The 23,465-nt window shown below is 40.0% G+C and overlaps 2 protein-coding genes across 4 annotated transcripts in view; one reads left to right on the top strand and one right to left on the bottom strand.

Moving 5' to 3' along the window:
• FLT1 (fms related receptor tyrosine kinase 1) overlaps positions 1–23,465 on the bottom strand; it is a 194,288-nt gene that overhangs the window by 66,807 nt on the left and 104,016 nt on the right. The window contains exons 13-14 of one of the 2 annotated variants that reach the window (XM_035302428.3): positions 21,697–22,005; positions 16,815–16,961 (exon numbers count right to left, since the gene is read on the bottom strand). In XM_035302428.3, the coding sequence (XP_035158319.1) occupies positions 16,815–16,961; positions 21,697–22,005 (456 nt within the window). Of the gene's footprint in view, positions 1–16,814; positions 16,962–17,577; positions 21,534–21,696; positions 22,006–23,465 lie in introns of those variants that run through there. The other variant, XM_035302430.3, reaches the window with a different exon arrangement.
• The window catches only part of LOC144582767 (uncharacterized), a 178,972-nt gene that overhangs the window by 37,991 nt on the left and 117,516 nt on the right, over positions 1–23,465 (top strand). The gene's annotated exons all lie outside the window — the stretch shown is intronic.

The raw sequence follows: 23,465 nt of genomic DNA on the forward strand, positions 1-23,465 counted from the left end.
CAAAAGCACGATTTGAATGTTTATTGGAATTCTACTGAGTTTATATTACATTATAATTTGGGGGAAATGGTCATATTTTTAGGTGGAATCATATGAAATTGCCAATACTTTGACCTACAAAAATGGCAATATGGTTCTACCTAATAATTATTGTTTTCATAGAAGAATATTGAGTATCTTTGAGTTATTTAGGGTTTCTTTTATGTCATTTAATAGTTTTATGATTTTTCTCTTTAAATATCCTGCTTTTCTTTAGTTATATTTATTCTTATATATATTTTATAATTTTGTTGTTATGCAAAATAGTATTGGGGTCTTTGAAAGTTCACTCTGTTTTAATTTTCTCTTTCCTCTTTGGGTACTGGTCATTGGAACTAACATGCAAAACTCACTTTTTTTTTTTTTTGAGGTAGAGTCTTGATCTGTTGCCCAGGCTGGAATGAAGTGGTGCAATCTCGGCTCACTGCAACCTCTGCTCCTGGGCTCAAATGATGCTTCTGCCTCAGCCTCCCTAGCAGCTGGGATTACAGTGATGCACCACCACGCCTGGCTAATTTTTGTATTTTTAGTAGAGAGGGGATTTTACCATTTTGGCCAGGCTGGTCTTGAACTCCTGACCTCAAGTGATCCACCCACCTAAGCCTCCCAAAGTGCTGGGATTACAGGTGTGAGCCACCATGCCCGGCCAGAACTCACTTATAAACATGATGCTCTGCTTTGTGTTTCTGAGATAGTTTAATCATAGGTCTGTTTGCTTGCTTCTAAAGGATAGCTTAAGTCATTTCTGTGTGCTTGTTTGTGTATTTCCTTGGTGTCTGACACTGAATAAAGATTATTTAACTGCTGAAGACATAACAATTCCCATGGAAACTCATTATTTATTTCTCTTTACTCTAAGAAGCTGTATCCGATGGACCAACAGGGCATAGAGCAGCACTTGCAAACATAGATGCCTTCAGGAGCCAGGCACATAATATAAATGAGTTGGGACTGAGATAATGGAAGGGGGACTATGTCTCTGGAGACTAGAAGGCCTGTCTCCCAACTAAAAGCAGAAGCCTCTGCTTAGCTCCAACCTATTGGCAATTTAGGGATTTGAGTCTGGTATTGTCTTCTGAGTTTTAGAAAGAAGGCAGAAATTTGAATTTTTTTTTCTTTTTCTTTTTTTTTACTGTCAAAGCTCATAATTTTAAATGTTGGCAGCCAGATCAACTTAAATAGATCTACAGTGAGAACCAATAAAAACATGGAAGTAAGATATATTAGACATAACTTGACTTAGAGTATGTACATGGGGATAAGTTTTATGTTGTTATTAAGCAAGCACCTTCATGATCTGGCCCCTTCCTATCTTCCCAGCTTCTGTGCCTGCTGTATCCCTACATGCATCTTTGGTACTAGCCATACTAATCTATTTGCAGTTTGTTCTAAGCCTCAATGACTTTACACACGTGGTTCCCTTGATGCTTGGTTAGCATTTGCTTGTTCTTTAACATTCAGCTCAGGATTAGCTGCTCTGGAAAGCATCTTCTTCTTTTTTTTTTTTTTGAGATGGAGTTTCGCTCTTGTTGCCCAGGCTGGAGTGAAATGGTATGATCTCGGCTCACTGCAACTTCCACCTTCCAGGTTCATATGATTCTTATGCCTCAGGCTCCCGAGTAGCTGGGATTAGCAGGTACCTGCCACCACACCTGGCTAATTTTTTCTATTTTTAGTAGAGACAGGGTTTCACCATGTTGGCCAAGCTGGTCTTGAACTCCTGACCTAAGTGATTCACCCACCTTAGCCTCCCAAAGTGTGGGGATTGCAGGCGTTGAGCCACTGTGACTGGTGGGAAGCATCTTCTGATGCTCTTGGACCCCATCTCTGTGCATGACAGGGTGACACTCCTGTATCACCCTATGCATGCCCCTCCCCTGGTACTTACCATTTTGTTGTAAAATTGCTGACTTTTTTTTTTTTTTTGAGATGGAGTTTCGCTCTTGTTACCCAGACTGGAGTGCAATGGCACTATCTTGGCTCACTGCAACCTCTACCTCCTGGGTTCAAGCAATTCTCCTGCCTCAGCCTCCCAAGTAGCTGGGACTATAGGCACATACCACCATGCCCAGCTAATTTTTGTATTTTTAGTAGAGATGGGGTTTCACCTTGTTGACCAGGATGGTCTCGATCTCTTGACCTCGTGATCCACCCGCCTCGGCCTCCCAAAGTGCTGGGATTACAGGCGTGAGCCACCGCGCCCAGCCTAAATTGCTGACTTTCTTATCTGCCCATTCCACTGTGGGCTCCTGGAGAATGGTAACGCTACCTTATTCATTACTAAGCCCCCAGTGTCTAGTGCAGGGCCAAGAGACAGCTGACCTTCAGTAACTGAGGAAAATGACCACATAAATCAAGACAATGGAAAATGGCATGTAGAAGAAAATGGCAAATGTAGGAGGGGAGTGAGCTTTGCAATCTTTGCTGAATATGATGAAGCTAAGCTAGTTATTAGTGCTAACTTCCCAGGTGGTAGTATGGACGGATGCCCTGCAGCATGGCAAGCTCACCTCAGAATTTGTAAAATTGTGTCAGTTAAATTTGTCATATTAAGGTTCAAAAAGCCTCAGTTCCTGGAGCTTAGAATGCAAACTCTGGTGGTTCCATGCATTTGCTAGTGCATTAAATCCCAAGAGGACAAGCAAAACTTTACACTGGGCTGTTTCTGTAGAAATGTGTTATGTCCCCTAAGGTATCTGATGGTGAAACTTAGCGTGAGGATTTGAATAACCTATTATGCTGGTTGCTAATGGAGAACGTGGATATGTTTTTAACCCTCGTGGTCTCATTTATTCATGGGATATTGTCTAAATCTTCAAGATGTCCAAGTTTAAAGGTGTAATTTTCAAGGGACTTTGTAGACAGTTTTATTGCTGCTTCCCATTATACCTTAAGGTGAAGGACAATCTTGTCACTTTATGTATAAGCACCATATTACCCAGGGAAGAGCATGGAATATAATTTTAATCCAATTCACCATTGAGTAAATAAATCTGTAGAGCTTTTGAATTCGCCTGTTTGATTAAATAAACGCAGGCCATGTGTTTGCCTCCTGTTCTTCACATACCCAAAAATGGCTTGTTGGTCTCCTAAACTGGCCTACTAGTCTGACCAGTGACTTCTGTTCTGTTGCTCAGTTGACCATCTGTACTGTTGACTTAGAGAATATTATGTTCATCCACTTTGGCCCAACTAATATTTGTCATCAGAACTCTCTTCTTTATTCATCAAAGTCCAATTCAGATGACATCTCCTTCATGAAATCTCCCCTGATCAGCCATGAGAAGTGCTAATTATCTGATGTTATTTTATACTACTCACATTGGACATTTATAAACTGACTTTGTATCTATTATGTTTCAGTTTTTCAAAGGTGAGGATTATATGTTGCTTACTTTCATTTTCTCTAGAATATAATAAAGGATCAGGCTCAGAGTTGGCAATTAATATATGTATATTAAGTTTAATAGAATAAAAAGTGAGTTTTATTTATTTATTTATTTATTTCAAGGTGGAGTTTCGCTCTTGTTCCCCAGTCTGGAGTGCCATGAGTGATCTCAGTTCACTGCATTCTTTGCCTCCCGGGTTCAAGTGATTCTCCTGTCTCAGCCTCCTGAGTAGCTGGGAATACAAGCATGCACCACCATGCCCAGCTAATTTTGTAGAGATGGGGTTTCACCATGTTGGTTAGACTGGTCTCGAACTCCTGACATCAAATGATCCACCTGCCTCAGCCTCTCAAAGCGCTGGGATTATAGGCGTGAGCCACTGTGCCCGGCCATGTTTGTTATTGTTATGATAGTCTTGGCTCTCCAACTAAAGTATAAGTTCTTTGAAGTTGACACATAATATGTTTTCAATAAATGGTAGCTATGATAATGATGATAAATTCTTTGAAGTTGACACATAATATGTTTTCAGTAAATGGTAGCTATCATGATGACGATGATGATGATGACGACGACGATGATGGTGATGATAATGATGTATACAGTTCTAGGTACACAGTAAATAATCATGTCTTTACATTGAGAGCTTTTAATTCATTAGCTAAGAGCTGTGTCCGAACTAAGAACCATAAGAGCCAAAATACAGAGATGGCTAAAGGTGACCCAGGAAAGGTAGAGGCAGGATGTCAGACTGACTTTCCCCAAAGGAGATTTTATTTATCCAGTCAAACTTTGAATGTTTGGAAAACTATGTGCAAGGAAGAGAATTCAAGTTTAGTAAAATGGCAAAGGCTGACAAAATTGGGAAATGAAGGCCAGGCACGGTGGCTCATGCCAGTAATCCCAACACTGGGACGCGCCAAGGTGGGTGGATTACCTGAGGTCAGGAGTTTGAGACCAGCCTGGCCAACGTGGTAAAACCCTGTTTCTACTTAAAATACAAAAATTAGCCAGGTGTGGTGGCAGGCATCTGTAATCCCAGCTACTTGGGAGGCTGAGGTAGGAGAATTGCTTGAACCCAGGAGATGAAGGTTGCAGTGAGTTGAAATTGTGCCACTACACTCCAGCATGGATGACAGAATGAGACTCCATCTCCAACAAAGAGAAAAAGAAAAGGGAAATGAAGAATGATGAATCCATTACATGACACGAAAAAGATGAGTGATTTCAGTCCTTCTGAATGGTTACCATGTAGTTTCTTCTTTAATGAGAATTTCACCCTAAGATCAAACCTCATGGCAAAGCCTTTCAGAATGTAAAAAAATAAAAAAAGCTGGTGAAGTGTGGGGTAATTTGAGACACAGTGAAAAGCAGCCTTGCAGTAGTGTGTTGGAAGAGAATAAAGCTGGAGAGAATATGAGGATGTTGCAAAACAGTGTCTAAAGGAGACCTGATGGCAGTGTGAGCCCTGATGAGATGATTTACTCTTTAGCCATGAAAACAACAGGAAAGCAGAGGAACACCTAGAAGAGAATAAGACTGGGGACAGTGATGAAAAAGGCTGTAAAGGCTAGGCACGGTGGCTCATGCCTGTAATTCCAACACTTCAGGAGGTAGAGGCAGGAGGATAGCTTGAGTCCAGGAGTTCCAAGACCAGCCTAGGCAACACAGTGAGACTACTGTCTCTATTAATGGTCGGGCACAGTGGCTCACGCCCATAATCCCAGCACTTTAGGAAGCCAAGGTGGGCAGATCATGAAGTCAAGTGATCAAGACCATACTGGCCAACGTGGTGAAACCCTATCTCTATTTGTATTAAAAATACAAAAATTAGCTGGGCGTGGTAGCACACACCTGTAATCCCAACTACTTGGGAGGCTGAGGCAGTACAACAGCTTGAACCCGGGGGCAAAGGTTGCAGTGACCTGAGATCATGCCACTGCACTCTAGACTGGTGACAGAGCAAGGCTCCATCTCAAAAAATAAAATAAATTTTAAAAAGGTAAAAAAAAAAATTAGCCTGGCATGGGGGCATGTGCCTGTAGTTCCAGCTACTTGTGGGGAGGGAGAAGTGTGAGGAGGCTGCAGTGAGCTGTGATCACACCACTGTACTCCAGCCTGGGTGACAGAGCAAGACCCTGTCTCAAAAAGAAAAACAAAAAAAGCCATATTATATTTGTTTCACTGTAACCTCTGAAAAAGGGAAACACCATAAACAAAGATCCTTTCATTTGGGGTAATGTCTATTTCTTCACTACCTTAACTTACAAAATAGAGTTATGATAGCAGAATAAAGCCCTTAAGAGGCTATAGTTAAAATGAATCCTTTGAAACTGTGCCCAAAACACACGTATTTCTAAATATCTAAAATGAGAGCATCTTTGTGTGCTTTCACTGTGAACTTTGCTCTTGTTCTAATAAAGCATTTCAGGATGATTCAGGCACTTAAAAATGTGTCAAATGGTACTAACTCTATGGTTATTATCTATCATAACCTTAGCTATCAACTATGTTTGTTTGTTTATTTATTGAGACAGTTTTGCTCTTATTGCCCAGGCTGGAGTGCAATGGCATGATCTTGGCTCACCGCAAATTCTGCCTCCTGAGTTCAAGTGATTTCTCCTGCCTCAGCATCCTGAGTAGCTGGGATTACAGGCATGTGCCACCACGCCCAGCTAATTTTGTATTTTTAGTAGAGACAGGGTTTCTCCATGTTGGTCAGGCTGGTCTCAAACTCCCAACCTGAGGTGATCCCCCCTGCCTTGGCCTCCCAAAGTGCTGGGATTACAGGGGTGAGCCACCACGCCTGGCCTTATTTATTTATTGAGATGGAGTCTTGCTCTGTCACCCAGACTGGAGTGCAATGACAGAATCTTGGCTCACTGCATCCTCTGCCTCCTGGGTTCAAGTGGTTCTCCTGCCTCAGCCTCCCAAGTAGCTGGTATTACAGGGGCCCATGACCACGACCAGCTAATTTTTTGTGTTTTTAGTAGAGATGAGCTTTCACCATGTTAGCCAGGATGGTCTGGATCTCCTGACCTCATGATCTGCCCACCTTGGTCTCCCGAAGAGTTGGGATTACAGGCATGAGCCACCCTACCTGGCTTCAGTTATGTTTATTTGTAAACTGTGAATACAAACATGTAAGTGAGTGTGTGTATACACCCACACACTCTTGCCCCAATAAATTCTTCTGCTATGCTCAGATTGGCCATATCCTGTCCATAAGGCTGGATCTATTAGTTCTGCAGAAGATGGACATTCACCCACAGTGGCTTTTTTTTTCTGTATGATGAAGTAGCAATTCTAATGGCCACTTTAAGACAGGAAAATCAGTACTATTGCACTATGTAAGAAGTTAGTCAAGAAAGTGTTTTTCTCTCAATAGAGGAGTAGTTACACAAATTATGGGAATATATTTCATATTACAGTGTATGCCTGCTAAAAAGAATGGAGTAGAACAATATGTACTGACAAAGAAAGATCTCCAAGATATATTAAGTAATAAAAGCAAGTCTTAAAACAACACATATGGTGTGACTTCAACTCAGATTTTATCTCGGAAATGCTCGGTTTCCTATACAAGCCCGCTACCAGTCATTCAGTGTAATCCATTACCTTATTTTCAGTGATGATGATCAGAATTTATACCATATGCTTATGTAGAAGTCCCCCTGTATCTGTGGTTTCAGTTTATCACCGTGCAAAAATATTAAATGGAAAATTCCATAAATAAACAATTTATAAGTTTTAAATTGTACACCATTCTGAGTAGCATGATGAAGTCTCTTGCTGTCTTGCTCTGTCCCACCCAGACGTGAATCTTCCCATTGTCCTGCATCTCCACACTGTAGCTGCTACTCGTCTGTGAGTCCCTTAGGAGCTGGCTGGCCTACCAGATAGACTGTCCCAGTATCTCAGAGCTTGTGTTCAAAGAACACTTATTTTCCTCAATAAGGGCTCCAAAGCACATGAATAGTGATGAAGCTGTGAAGTACTTCCTTTAAGTTAAAAAATGAAAGTTCTCAATAAGAAAAGAAAAAAATCATATGCTGTGGCTGGCTAAGATCTATGGTAGGAATGAACTCTCTATCCATGAAATTGTAAAGAAGAAAAAGAAACCTGTGCTAGTTTTGCTGTCACACCTGAAACTGTAGAAGTTACCCGTGGAAAGTGCTCAGTTAGGATGAAAAAGGCATTTAAGTTTGTGGGTAGAAGGCATGAACAGAGCATGTTCTGATGCACAGCACTTGGTACTATCTTAGGTGTCAGGCAACCCCTTGGCGTCTTGGAACAGATCCCCTGTGGATAAGGGGACATGACTGTAGTTTTTGTTTGTTAAGTTTGTTGCCTGTGGTTTTCCATTAGAATGTAAATTCAAGGTTCTTGTTTTGTACCCAGCACCTAATGTACCTGTCACTGAGTTGACCATCTCAGTGAATATCTATTGAATGAATGAATCAATGGTGTGATATATATATATATATATAGATATATATACACACATATATATATAATATATATGCATATATTATACACATATATATAAATATATATTTACTCTAAGAACTCAGACACTGGCTCTTAGTTTTGGAGTTAGTGTCTTTGGACAGTATATAGCCTCTGAGAGATCTCTGGGATGACTGCTGGGAGAGTTTACCACCCCCTCTACCCCTACGATGTCCCCAGATCTCTTTGTATTTCTTCTCTTTGTTTTTCTTCATTCCCCATTTCTTTTTTCTCCGCCTTTGGTCTCTCAAGGATTGACTGCTCTTCAGACAAAATTTGCTGCTGATCTTGGCCATGCTCAAAGTACATTTCCGTGTGTTGCAAGAGGTCACAGAGAGAATCAAAAGAGGAGGCTAATTCATAGTCAAAAAAGGAGAAACTTTAATGGGCATGGGATTTCCGATTGGGGTTATGAAAAAGTTCTGTAACTAGACAGTAGTGATGGTTTTGCAATGTTGTGAATGTACTTAGTGCCACTGAATTGTACACTTTAAAATGGTTAAAATGGTAAAATTTATGTTATGTGCATTTTGCCACAATTAAAAAAAAATGAGGCCTGGGCAACGTAGAGAGGCCATCTCTACAAAAGAAAAAAAAATAGCTAGGTATAGTGGCATGTGACTATAGTCCAAGCTATGCAGGAGGCTGAAGTGAGAGGGTCACCTGAGCCTGGGAGGTTGAGGTTGCAATGAGCCATGATCATGCCACTGTACCTGGGCAATAGAACAAGACCCTGTCTCAAAAAAAGCATAATAATAAAAAATAAAAAATCTTTTTCTAAAGTGATGCCCACGTTTGCAAGTTCTCTCCTATTTCTTATCTCCTAAATTTTTTATTTAAAAATTTAAGAGGACCTAACACACAAACACACACCATCACCACCACCAAACTTAAACAACTAGCAGGGGCCTTGCTATTTATATGAATAGATGTTTGTATTGACCAATGTATGATCCCTCAGTTGGACCTTACTGTGGCAGCAACTTTCAGGAGGCTTTTCTGGGCTGAATGGAGATTAGGATGTTATGCTATAAAATACATTCAGGAAATTTTCTTTAGGCAAAGCATTAGGATAGGATATAATGCTACATATGTGTGTGTATACCTATGCATATATGTGCAAGACATAAATCACCTGGATCTTGCCTATAAAGAGAGAGATTTTGTGGCTGAGTGATTCTTCATAAATAGCTTCTGTTGCTTGCCAGTTCAAAATGGAACTTAACTCATGGATTACTTTACTTTTCTGAATATAAATCGTAGAACTCTACCACTGTACTTTTCAGTCTCATTAAACTAGCCAAACATTAACAAGTAATTGCAGAATTGCAGAAAGTGCATAAAGCAACATTTTCAATTTTTTCACCGTGATAGGGCTGTGGTTAAAGTCAGGTTCTCTATTGGCTGAGATGAGGGTTGAAGCTCTGAACTTTGGCAATGTCAACAGGTAAGTTTTTGGGTGTGTGTGTGCTTTACCCCACTCCCTTCCTTACTTCCTTACTTTCTTCTCACCCCTGAAGGAAGTTTATCCTTGGAAAAGAACTGAACCTTGATTCTGCAACATAGTCCTAGCAGGGAAGAAGAGCTACTTGTGTATCAGCAGTGAAGCCTGGCTTTCCTTGATCTGGATGTAAAGAGCCCCTGACCTTCATGACGCATATTGAAGAGACAGGACTATCAAGAACAGCTGCTTAGCTAATCACATCCAGCAGATCAGCTCTGGTCTCAGTGGGGGTGCTAAGTAGAGCAGTCAGCTCACCCTCACAGACACTGTTCTGTGCACACCCTGGATATCTTATTCACATTTCTTTTCTGCAATAATGGTTCTTCATTCATTGTGTACCATAAGGATAGATTTCATGAGAAAGAAAAGGCAATTACAACTCAAGTTTTGCAAAAGATAATTGACATCTCTGAATTTCATTAGGGAATTTGATTAAGGAATCAAGCAAAACTGCTGATTCTCATAGCCTGAGGGTGACAGATGGTCAGCTATTCATCCCTGGGCATTAACATCCTCATTCCTCCCTCTCTTCTAAGGTTCCTTAAGATCTTTCCTTGATCTAGTCAAATCACTTTATAATTCAGAGGTGATTCTGTCCCTTTAGGTACTAGGATCTGAATATGGTGTCTACAGATGCAGACATTTGGTTTCAGTGACATAGTGGTGACAGTAAAGATGTCCTCTAAGTATTAGATAAACACTTACTCCTAGTGATCAGGAAGATTTATTTAAGAAGGAGTATTAATCATTGGGTTAGAGTGATTCTCTCCTGCTCCAGCCTCAGTCTATTTAAGACAGAATTTACTTTCTGAACTCTTTGTTGTTCGAATACTACTGCTTTAACTTTAAAATATTCTAAAAATTTTTTGCCATTATAAAAATTTAGTTTAAATAATAGTTTGATGATGGTTTATTGGTTCAGTCAGGCTTTACTAAAAACATCTAAGGTCAGTAGGGTGCGGTGGCTCATGCCTATAATCTCAGCACTTTGGAAGGCTGAGGCGGGTGGATCACCTGAGCTTGGGAGTTTGAGATCAGCTTGGCCAATATGGTGAAACCCCATCTCTACTAAAAGTACAAAAAATAGCCAGGTGTGGTGGCAGGCATGTGTAATCCCAGCTACTTGGGAAGCTGAGGTGGGAGAATCACTTGAACACGGGAGGCAGAGGTTGCAGTGAGCCAAGATCGTACCATTGCACCACTCCAGCCTAGTAAGTGAGACAGAGTAAGACTCCATCTTCAAAAACAAACAAACAAACAAAAAAAAAACGGGTACTTATTTGTTCTCTTATGAGTGAGGTGAGCTAGTGTTTAATTATGCTCAATGCTAAATGCCCATATGTTCAGTGTGCAGAGCACAGGCTTGAGTCAAACTCTTCTGGTTTGAACCTTGATAGGCTGCTCAGTAACTCTATGATCTGAGACCAGTTATTTTTCCTCTCTAAGTCTCAGCGTCCTCATCCATTAGTCTGTAAAACAGTCAGAATCATTTAGCAAACCTCAGAATTGTTACGAGGAGCAAACAATAGCTTTAGGAGAGTGCTAAAGCAGCAGCAGGCACCTCACAGGTGCTTGTTAAGTAAAACAGATCTGTGGAATGCATCTAATAATGTCCCTACCTCATAGGATAGTTGTGAACATTAAATGAGCTATCTCTTAAACACTTAACACAGTGCCTTGGTACCTGGTAAATGCTCAATAAATCTTATTTTGTTAAGTTTAACAGAGAAGACATATTATGATATTATAAAATAAACACATGTAACACCAGAGAACAATGAAGTGATGTGCTCAATGACACGAATTGTAAATAAACCTAGACATCACAAAAAAGGAAGAATCACTTCCCTCGAAGGTGAGAGATCTTTCAGGACCTCAGGAAGTAGTGGGGTCAGATGCAGTGGCTCTCACCTGTAATTCTCAGCACTTAGGGAGGCCGAGGCGGGTGGATCACTTGAGGTCAGGAGTTCAAGACCAGCCTGGCCAACATGGTAAAACCCTGTCTCTACTAAAAATATAAAAATTAGCCTGGCGTGGTGGCACACACCTGTAATTCCAGCTAAGTGGGAGGCTGAAGCAGGAAAACCTGGGAGGTGGAGGTTGCAGTGAGCCCAGATTGTGCCACTGCACTCCAGCCTGAGCAAGACTCCATCTCAACAAAACAAAACAAAAAAGAATTAGTGGGAGGAGAATAATGTAGAGCAAGACTCCATCTCAACAAAACAAAACAAAAAAGAATTAGTGGGAGGAGAATAATGTAGTGAGACGAAGGAGCATTTTTCAGGCAGGAATTGAAGCAGCCCATGGCTCAGAGGGCTGAGGAGAGAAGAGGAGAAAGGAAAAAGTGAGGAAGAGTCATGTCAAGGCAGGGCAGGTAGTAAGTGGTAAGGAGCTGGATGGGGCCATGCAATCAAAGCCCTGGAAAGCCTGACGGCGATGCTGGGAGTTGGGAACAGGCAGCAGACAGCATGCCACCCCTGAGGTGTGCAGGGCCCTGTCTCTTCTTGTTTGGGTTGCCCTGACCTAGACTGTCTCTTGCAGTCTGTTTACATGCATTCCCGGGCCTGAATGCTGAAGATTCCTTTTATTCCTGTTTGATGCCCTTTGGCCCAAGAATTTACTACTCAGCTTTTATAACACTTTCTTAAAATTGCCTTTCTTCTGGTGAATGGCTGTGCCCCACTGAAAGTTTTTTCCTGAAAGGAAATGATAAGGGAGGAAAAAGCTCCAACTACCCCAAGTAGGCATTTTATAGGCGTTCGTACAGAGCGTGAGCCCTTGTGTGTGCCTTGCTTCCTCTCTCATATTTTCTTTGGAATGGGAGCAGGTTATCATTTAAAAAATAACAGTGATAATGGACTGGATCCTATCAATGATCCAAGGTCATTAAAATCCTCTCACTATATCAATCCTTTTAGAGCTGCCAGATTTCAGCTAAAAGATTCACCTCAAGTCTCTAAAGGATACACAGTTTATTTTCAGGGTTTTAAAACTCAGTCAAGCTGGCTAAAGGCTGAGTATATAATGAACTGCCTTTCAGTCTTTGCAGGCCATGATCTTAAGATTCTTCCATTTCAGTTTTGAAGATACTCATGTATACAAACGTAAGGTTCATCATCATGGAGCGCCTGGCACTGGCTATCGCATTTGCTTCTCAAATGGGAATATTACATCAGAAGCTTTACAGAAACCATATACATGTGGAAGATTATCTCCAGAAAATTAAGAAAGCCCTTTCCTAAAGGCTATAGTAGTTTTACAGAGTGAATAAAAGGAAGCAAGAGAAAGAAAATTAATGACTTAGTATAGCTGAACTTAACAAGAGCTGAATAGTAGCATCCTAGAATGATATTTATAGAAGATTTTGTGTAAGAATTGATATGACCTGTTTTTAGATATTCTTCTTTTGGCCCTCAGAAGATCAAAGAAAGCTGGGTGGTGGTAGGGGTAGTGATGCAGGAAGAATCTTCATTGTTTTGTCTGAGAGTTGACATTTGAGCTTATTAATTAACTCCAATGCCTTCCAATGAATTCTGCCAACCTACTGGACAATTTCTGTATAAATGAGGTAGGTCAGAAGGCAGCATTGAACAAACCATGACTATGGACAAACTTATGTTAACTCGTTTAAAACTCGCCATATCCCTGTGTGGTCAGAATTATCCCAATTTTATAAATAAGGGAAAAAGGGTTCAGAGAGTAAGGAAAAATGAGTTGCCCAAATTCTTATATGAGTCATGAGGGCCATGCTAGGACTCAAGCCCTGGTCTCCCCAGCACACTGGACTCTGGACTCTTGTTTTGCGTGTGGTGGCTGCCGGGCACATTCTCTTGCCTTGTCTCTCCTTTAGTCTCATAATGATCCTAAGCTGCCCAAAGCATTTTAAGTCTGATTCTTTAACCCATTTAAATTATAAAAACTGATATTTCACATTTACTTCTTTCAAGGAATCGCTCAACATCCTATACTAATCTTTCATAAAATGGATTTTGTGATCAAGTAAGTTTGAGGAATACAGAACTTAGCACAGTTGGCCCAGTGTGGTGGCTCACGCCTGTAATCCCAGCACTTCGGGATGCCAAGGTGGGTGGATCACTTGAGGTCAGCAGTTTGAGACCAGCCTGGCTAACATGGTGAAACCCCATCTGTACTATAAACACAAAAAATTTGCCAGGTGTGGTGGAGGGTGTCTGTAAACCCCACTACTAGGGAGGCTGAGGCAGGAGAATCACTTGAACCTGGGAGGAGGAGGTTGCAGTGAGCCAAGATTGCACCACTGCACTCTAGCCTGGGCAACAGAGTGAGACTCTGTCTCAAAAACAAAAAGTTAACTTAGCAGATTCCCAGTTACTTCTTTGGCTTGTTAACATGCTACTGTGAATCTCGAAGGGGGTGATATTACATTCATCCTTTCAAAAGCTATTTATTCATCCTTTAATTCTGGGAGAACACCTCAAGGGACTAGTCTTCCACAAAACTACCCATTGTGGTAGTGTGTCATCTTTGGAAAATCACTTTACCTCTTTGAGCCTAAGTTTTCCATTCTACATATCAGACTAAAGATATTCTAAAGGTCCCTTCCATGATATGGGTCCCACCCCCATGTCAAATCCAGGCATTTGTGCTACCACTATGAACTTGCTAAGGATAGCCTAAGATTTTCTGAAAACCATTTATTCATTCATTCATGGAACATTTATTTATTAATTGTCAAGCACTGCGTTAGGTTCTGAAGATAAAAAGAGAAGATATAAATAAGACAAATAAGATATACTATTGGCCCTCTGGAGGGGAGACATATATGGACTGATGATTAAAAAAACAATATGTAAGAGAGGAATAGAAATATGCATAGGTAATACAAACACACGTGAACTAATGATTTTTAAAAATCTCAGTAAGAGAGAAGTAGAAACAGTTATAAGTAATAAAGACCCATAGGGGAGCTGCCTCCTATTTGTGGGAGCTGTGTAAGCCTTACTTGCAGGGAGAACACCCATTCTGGCTCTTTAGGGATTAGACAAAGAAAGGAAAGGTACTCCAGACAGAGTATACAAAAACCAAAGAAAGCATAGGGAGTTTAAGCAGCATGATGCGTGTAGTGATCCACCAGAGTTTGGCATTGCTAGAATATAAAGTTATAAGGTTCAAGGCAGGCGAGGCTGAGCATAACGTTGGAGGCATAGACAGGGGCCAGATGTTGAAGGTGCTCTCTATCAGATTCTTGAACTTCATCAAAGTGTGTTATGCAGAGCCAGTGGAAGACTTGAAGCCGGAAAGTGACACGTTCACAGCTGCATTTTATATTGTCATGTGGATAGTAGATGCAAAGAGAGCTAGGGAGAAAAGTTTGGAGACCACTGAAGGTGTTCAGAGGCTAGGTAATGAGTGCCTGGACCGAGAGAATAATTGAGAAGCAGAGAAAGGAATGGATTTGAGAAATATTTAGTATTTAGTAGGTATAATCTGCTCAGTCTGGTGACTGATTAGACGAAGAGGGCAAAGGAGAGGTCATCACCTTCTAGTGTGGAGGGTTAAGTATTTGATGTCAGTATAAGAGGAGGTGCCACTTTATGGAGAAAAATGATGTGATGTGATTGTTTCTGGACCTGCTGAGTGTACGGTCTCTCTAAGACATTTGTAGATATCCTAAAATTTGGAGTTGTTATACCACAACCCCATTCTGTGCATCAAACTCAAATGGCGGTTTCATTTTGTTCAGAGGACTCACGTTTAAGGACTACTCTATATTGCTATTTATTTGCTTTAGGTTGTTGGAATATTATCTATAAATGGCAATTTTATTTGTAATAAAAATATGAATGTCAATTAAAATCATAAATAACTTAAATGTACTCTTATTTAACAATGGAATTATGAAGAAGTCAATAGATGGTGTTTATGCTTATTGGTTTAAGTCTAGTTGTTTTTTTATTTTATTTTTATTTTTTGAGACGGAGTTACGCTCTTGTTACCCAGGCTGGAGTGCAATGGCGCAATCTTGGCTCACCGCAACCTCTGCCTCCTGGGTTCAAGCAATTCTCCTGCCTCAGCCTCCTGAGTAGCTGGGACTACAGGCACGCGCCACCATGCCCAGCTAATTTTTGTATTTTTAGTAGAGATGGTGTTTCACCTTATTGACCAGGATGGTCTCGATCTCTTGACCTCGTGATCTACCCGCCTTGGCCTCCCAAAGTGCTGGGATTATAGGCGTGAGCCACCGTGCCCAGCCAAGTCTAGTTGTTTTTAAGAGTATAATCAGCATTCTAAATCTGTGGGTTCTGCATTTGTGAATTCAACAAAAAATTCCACAAAGTTCCAAAAAGCAAGAACTTGTCATGTACCAAGTACTATGTTGAGTTCACATGAATTGATGTATAGATATTGTATTAGGTGTTAAAAGTAACCTAGAGATGATTAAAGTATACAGAAAGATATGTGTAGATTATATGCAAATACTATGCCATTTTATATAAGAACTTGAGCATCAGTGCATTTGAGAATCTGTAGAAAGTCCTGGAACCAATTCTCCATAGACCCCATGGCACTGTGTGTACTGTTGTAAGAAAATAAACCTATACCCACTTGTGTATATTTACTCTTTTACTAGTATGATCAAACATAATTTAAAAAGTCTTCTTTTTATCAAATCCTTAACATCTGCATAGATGAATTTAAAAGATTATACATTGGCCAGATGTGGTGGCATGAGCCTGTAATCCCAGCACTTTGGGAGGCCAAGGCAGGCAGATCACCTGAGGTCAGGAGATCAAGACCAATCTGGTCAACATGGTGAAACCCTGTCTCTACTAAAAATACAAAAATTAGCCAGGCATGGTGACAGCCTGTAGTCCCAGCTACTTTGATGGTAGAGGCAGGAGAGTTGCTTGAACCTGGGAGGCGGAGATTGCAGTGAGCCAAGATTGCACCACTGCACTCCAGCCTGGGTGACGGAGTGAGACTCCATCTCAAAAAAAAACAACACAAAACAAAAAAACAGATTAGAAATCTACTTTTCTGAACTTCATACATGCCAGGTGTTCAAAGTTCTGCGATACCTCAAAGACAAGAAACTAACTCCTCACTTTCCCAGCTGAAAGTGGTGAACTGAACCATTTTCTTCGTGGCCCTTCTCTTTTCTTTCTGAATGTACTATTTAAAGCATTCCAGCTGAATAGATTCTGAAGGATCTTTCTATGGGTTAGGAATATGGTCTGCATAGGACCTGGCCCAAATATTCCTCACTGGAAGTTGATATCAGCACAAACCAGATCCCAGTGTTTGGGGGTCTATCAGCAGGTAACAGGAATGTTAAAAGAAAAAAGGACTGATGGAAGATAAGAAATAATAAATGCAAGAAAAAAATCTCTTACCAGGTTCTTGTTGTATTTTGTGGTTGTTTTTAAACCAAGTGATCTGAGGCTCGGGGACACCATTAGCATGACACTCTAAGGTGGTGGAACTGCTGATGGCCACTGTGTGGTCACTGAGGTTTCGCAGGAGGTATGGTGCTTCCCGATCTAGTGAAGAAAGAAAGGGAGTTGTGATTACTTGCCAACTTTATTCTTGTATTGTCTATGCATATCAACATTTAAAATATATAGAGAAACAGCAAAGCTCCACTATTAGGTTTCATTTGCATTTTGATCACTTTCTCTTCAAACATTAACCTGCTGCTTCCACTTTAATAAAATGCTACTAAAAATTGAAATTTATTACAACACAGTGAAATCTAGGATTAGATTCTCTATTTTTAGATTTCAATACAAAGGTTTTTGCCTAGCTAGCGAGTTTCCTTCCTTTTTTTGAATGAAGTTTGTCTAAAACTCAAGGATTTTTTGTAATAGTTTAGGAGCTATAAATCAAAAACATGATTTTGTGTATAGTCTTGCAATGAATTTTCATATAAATATATAGTGTTGTAGTGATGGGCAAATCTAATTTTGTGTGAGTTTTTACTGATGTATTTGTGGGGGTGTGTTTGTGTTACTCAACTGTCAGTAACCTAAGTTGTAAGGCAGCAGACCAAACAGGAGAATTTCTTGAACTTTACAAGCTTTATTGGTTCTTTCCTTCCTCCATTCCCTTCCCAAAAGCAAGCAACCAAAGGATTAATTCAAGAGGCAGAGGCACAGATTTGTAGTTTTTGCACTATATAATAGTACAAATATTGTATTTTATATTATTTTCTCTTGAAACATACAAATATGATACAATACAATTTATTTTAATAAAATGCCAACCAATATAGTACAACAAAATGAATTCAATACATTAAGATGCAATACATTACAACATTAAAATCCCACATAAGAACAGCAGTACCCCCAAGGCCCCCAATGAGTACAGTATCTCTAATGAAGTAGTCAGTCAGTCCTGCTGATATGTATACATTCTAGTTAGGAGGGTACTGGATTGGTAGCTAACGCTTCCAAGATAAAAAATAAAAACAACTCCTCATGTCTTTCCCACCCTCCCACATCAGCCCTTTCCCCTCTTATTGGAAATCCTGGAACAGAAATCAAAGGAATTTTGGCATAACTGACACGTTCTCTGTCACTGTCTTCAATTATACAATTTGAGCTTTCTCTGCCCATTTCGATTTCCTCATCTCAGTGTACTGAAACTGTGAAGGCAGCTTAGGGGTGATGACAATGCCACAAAGATGATACATTGCAATGGCCTTGATTCCATGTCCCTGCAGGGTTCTGCCAAGTCCCAAAACCTTTCTCTTTTGATTCCTGCAGGGCAATTCTCAGGATTAGCATTTGTTAAAGCAATTTAGAAATCCCAGGTTAAAATGTATATTATCATATAACTTTTATAACACTGTTGAAGTAGTACATCAAGACAGGGTTGCTATCTGTTAGGAGAAACAGATTTCTCAGTAAATTTTGATTTATATAGCTTATCATTAGTCTTCTCATTTTATAAAAAATGAAATCTGAAGGCAAAAAGTGTGTTGAAGGAAGTGCTTGGATGTATAAAAACTTCTTCAAAATAGTGTGGAATGAATGATAGCAATGACCCTTTTGCCTCTTTTAGCATGTCTTTCCTATCTTATCTTGCCCTAGGCAGGAACTATGACAATATTTCTGTTTTTGCATTTGGTGCTGTCTGTCAAATAGCTTTTCCTAATTGAAAATGCAGTCCTGTTTAAAACCTTCAACTTATGACTACTTGTACATGCTTTCTCATTACAATTTTGACATTTTTTTTTACATAGTAAAGACCCCAAACATATCCATGAAACATGACAAGATCATAAAGAACAGTATCATATTATTATTTAGTCTCTTTTACAATGGGAAGCTAATTTTGAAATATCTCATTTAAACCTCAGACCAATTCACTGAGTTATACTTTTAATAGCTTCCTCGAGCACATTTACTGTTTCCCATGCATTAAATATGATAAAATAATCTATCACTGTCCATAGGTCTTATAAAAAGGAAGTCTGAATATAGGGCTCACAACACCCCAATTGTTTTTCTAGCTATAAACTATACCATCATCAACACAGACATGATTTCGACTCCCTGACAGGTGGACTAGAAAACAGTGTTTATAGAGAAGAGAACATTTTAACATAAATGTCATGAATTCCAAAGGACTTACTTGTACTACACAAACTTCAGATGATGGAAGCAGCAAAAAGGCTGAAGAATGTACATGGGAGTCTCAATTAAATACAAAGTTCATATAAACATTCTGAAACATACAGTAATATGCATTTTTCTTTGTACCCATTTCTGAAAAATGTTCTATGTTAAAGTCTCATTTTTGGCTAGTTCCTAAATGACCAATCAACCCAGGAATCATATTTTGTCAATTCTTACTTTATACATTATAATAATCTAGTTTGATGTTTTAAATAAGAGAGGTACATTGAATCCGTATCTCAAAACATAAGTTACTTGATGGAAGTAGGTAGTGGCTTTCCAAAATTTAACAGTGTAGTTGATCCCTTCAAACTGAGAAAATCAGAATTAACAGACATTTCTGCTGGTTATCAGTAGCCAAAGATAGCTGCCTACCAGGTTCTTTTACTTTTCAGTATTATGGCCTCAGAGATCTGCCAGGTCACATAAATACACAGCTTCTGTCCTCTGTTTGGAATGGGGACTGAGGAACCAGCCTCACACCCCCTATTCCATCTCAATTGTTCCCCATTTTAGGCTCCTGTTTTTCTTCCCGCTGCCCCTTATCTTCACCTCATTTCATACCCCAGGGTAACATACCCCTAGGGTAACTAGTAAAAGACAAAACTCACCCAAAAGTTTCCTTAAAAGAAGAGACTCTCTGGAAGGATTAATTACACAGTGAACAACTAATAATCTATAGAATTCTTAAACTCATCTCTTGGGAAGTTCTTAAAATCGTCTTTTGTAAATACTAACATCCTCCCCTCCCTGCAAAAATTGCAACAGGGGAAGGAAATGGTAGGTTCCAAATGTCGAATTCACCATTTTGTTTTCCTAAGGATCCCTCAATCATTCTATTTGCTTTTTTAATGTTAGCCACTATTAAGGCCCCGGTTCTGTGGTATTAAGGCATCGTTTCCTGAAGGAACACACTAACTTATAATGAACAAAGACGCCAGGCCAAGGAGACATAGGTAAAATTTCAAGATACAATTGATTTTTCTTTCCTTTGGGCTGACAACTTCCAGGTTACTAATTGTTTTCAGAGCATTTGGGGCACCATAAAACTGGCATTCTGGGGAAATGCTATTGTTTACTCCTTCACGTTTGACAAAAGCAATTCCCACGTGAAAGACAAGTTTAGCCGTGGGACAGAGTCTGTTACCTAAAGGAGGAAACAGTCTGGTGAGTTCCCAAGCTTGAGAAGTTGTCATATTGTCACCTCCTATTGAACTGCCCGGCCACTGTGTTTCTCAGCCATGGCTATTTTGGTCATTATAGTTTTTTTTTAATAGTTAATGCAAGTCACATATAATGATCATAATCATTAATCATAAAAACAACAGAACAATGCATATTAAATTGGTGAAAAAGTCATTTTCCCTGAAATACAAGCTTAAATCAAGACATTACAACTTCTCTTGATTTAAAACTGGCGTGTATTTTTAAAATTACTTCGAATTCTGCTTCTTTAGTTTTGCCATTTCTTAATCCCCATAAAAATCCTATTAACATTTGCATATGGGGAAACTGAAATTTTTTTAATGGACAAATTTTAAATTTACATTTAGAAAAATGCATTAAATCTCTGGTTACAATAGCCTTTATTTCCTTGATAAATTGATTGGGGTTCACCTTTGAATGCTGTCATTTTAACATGATAAAATTCTTTAAAATAGTAACCAGGGGACAAGAATATTTAAAATTAAGGCATGATCCACTTCCTTTCAGGTGCCATCAATAGCAGTGCAGTGCAGTCAGAGACAGCGAGGAGGACGCCCTTTGCTAGGCTAGTCTACTGTGGCACTAATTGCATAATTACCTGGATTACATGAGAGGAGGGAGGGAAGTTCTTGTAATTCACACTGCGATAAACCTTTACTATCTCTGAATTACACCAACATCTTGCACCCCTGGGGCCCATTTTAGAAGCTCCAGTTTAAGATTAATGTGCTTAATGTAAAAAAAAAAAAAAGCATTTTCAAATAAATAAGCATTATATCCTTGCTATCCAGGTGCTATTTACAAATCAAGAGCAGATGAAATAGTCCAAAATAAAACCAGGCAGAAGTCCGACAGAGTCTCAAATTCAACTGTACTCATTCTGAGCTGGAAAATTAACTTATTCGTGTCCATCTTTGGCAGAAACCAGCATTTGTTTAAATTATTCAGTTTGTGCAGCTTCAACACTTAAAAATAAAAAGAGGTTGGCATCAAAGTGGAAGGAAAGGATCATCCCAAGTTGTTGTTTATCAGGCAGGAGAAAACAGCAAGAGCAACAAACACAGAGAAGGCAGTGCAGGGATCCTCCAAATCCAAACGCGCACCAAGTCGGCCCCTGGGAGCAGCCCCCTCGGCCTGAATGGGGGGCCCAGAGCAGGGCCTGGGGGTCTCATTATTACTGCTATCATCTCCGAACTCATTTTGGGAGGAGCATCTCCTCTGAGCCTGAAAGTTAGCAACAGTGACAATAAATCAAGATGATATGAGACAACTGTTACTTTTTAATGAGTCCTTTAATGTTTTACATTACTTTGTGTGGTACAATCATTCCTTGTGCTTTTAAATTTGGAGATCCGAGAGAAAACAGCCTTTTTGTTGCAGTGCTCACCTCTGATTGTAACTTCTTTCTTCTTGAGGATTTCTTCCCCTGTGTATACATTCCTGGCTCTGCAGGCATAGGTGCCTGAATCTTCCAGGGAAACATTCTTGATGGTAAGATTAAGAATGATGGAGTGCTCCTTAGTGATGGCCATTTTTTGCTTGCTAATACTGTAGTGCATTGTTCTATTGTTAACTATCCGCATTAAAATCCAAGTAACGTCTCTGTATAAGAACTTGTTAACTGTGCAAGACAGTTTCAGGTCCTCTCCTTCTGTCGGCATTTTTTCCAAGTTAACGTGAAACCCATTTGGCACATCTGTAAAATAAGAATAAAGAACTTCAGTTCACAGAAAAATCAGTGTCTTTTAATGAGATATTTAAAGAGCTTAAGAATTGTTCCTGCACAAATTCTCTCAGCATTAGCATTAAAAAGGATGAGTATTTAGGGGAAATGAGCAAACACAGCAGGTAGGAACCAACTAAGTTCATTCCATCAGAAGTGAGGTAGGAAATGCAAAACAGGTGGCATTTTCTCCTTACTCACCTGAAGTTGCACTTCAAAGTGGTACGTTTTTTCCAACGTGGATATTAACTTTATTTCCCTCCCACCCCCCCCCTTTTTTTTTTTTTTTTGAGTTGGAGTCTCGCTTTGTTGCCCAGGCTGGAGTGCCATGGTACGATCTCAGCTCACTGTAACCTCTGCCTCCCTGGTTCAAGGGATTCTCCTGCCTCAGCTTCTTGAGTAGCTGGGAATAAAGGCATGCGCCACCATGCCTGACTAATCTTTGTATCTTTTAGTAGGGTCGGAATTTCACCATGTTGGCCAGGCTGATCTCGAACTCCTGACCTCAGGAGATCTGCCTACCTTGGCCTCCAACGCGCTGGGATTACAGGTGTGAGTGACCCCACCCGGCCTCATTTCCTATTTTTAAAATCATGTACAGTACTCCTGCTGGCAAGTGGGCAAAATAGAGAAGTAACATAAGAGCAATTCATCCTAAAAACCAAAGGCACACTTACGGTCAAACGTATCCAAAATAGTTTGCGAACAGTGAGAGAGGAGGTCCTAGGTAAAGTGCCAATCAATTCCATTTTAGTCCTAGACTTCTGCAGTGAGAGGCAACTAGTATTCACTACCCTCCCCCTGCTCCTGTCCCAGATTATTTGCCCTGGTCTTTGCTGGCACAGTGGGGCAGAGGAACCTGCTGACTTACTCAGGACTTCTTTTATGGGGATGGTTCTACTCAGACCTGAGAGAGCAAAGATTTCTTCTGAAAATGTGGACAACTAATCTGGAAGAGTTGCCAGATTCTAAAACGAGGGTGATGGAGAGGGAAAGAGAATAATTTTAAAAATCAAATTTTCTCTCAAAAATATTTTAAACATGTTCTGAAGGTGGCTATGTCATTAAAAGCCATTTTCTCCAGTGTCGATTCCCAGCTAATCTTTGTGAAAGGAAAATTAGTCTTGGGACCCCAAAATCACTAACTAAACGAAAAATCAAGTTGAGAATTGCTTAGGACAAACCTGCCTCACATTCTCTTCAAAGTCATCCCTCTGCTTTCTGAGATAAATGTATATCTGATTGCTTCCTTTGGAAAGGCTAATCAGAAACTCAGAAGAATGCAACCATTTGTCTCTCACCTACCTATGACCTGGAAGCTCCTTCCCCACTTCAAGTTGTCCTGCCTTTCCAGACAGAAACGGTGTTCATCTTACATATATTGATTGATGTCTCATGTCTCCCCAATCCCAGCACTTTGGGAGGCGAGGCGG

The sequence above is a fragment of the Callithrix jacchus genome, chromosome 5 (assembly GCF_049354715.1).
Source record: "Callithrix jacchus isolate 240 chromosome 5, calJac240_pri, whole genome shotgun sequence".
In the NCBI taxonomy this organism is placed as follows: domain Eukaryota; kingdom Metazoa; phylum Chordata; class Mammalia; order Primates; family Cebidae; genus Callithrix; species Callithrix jacchus.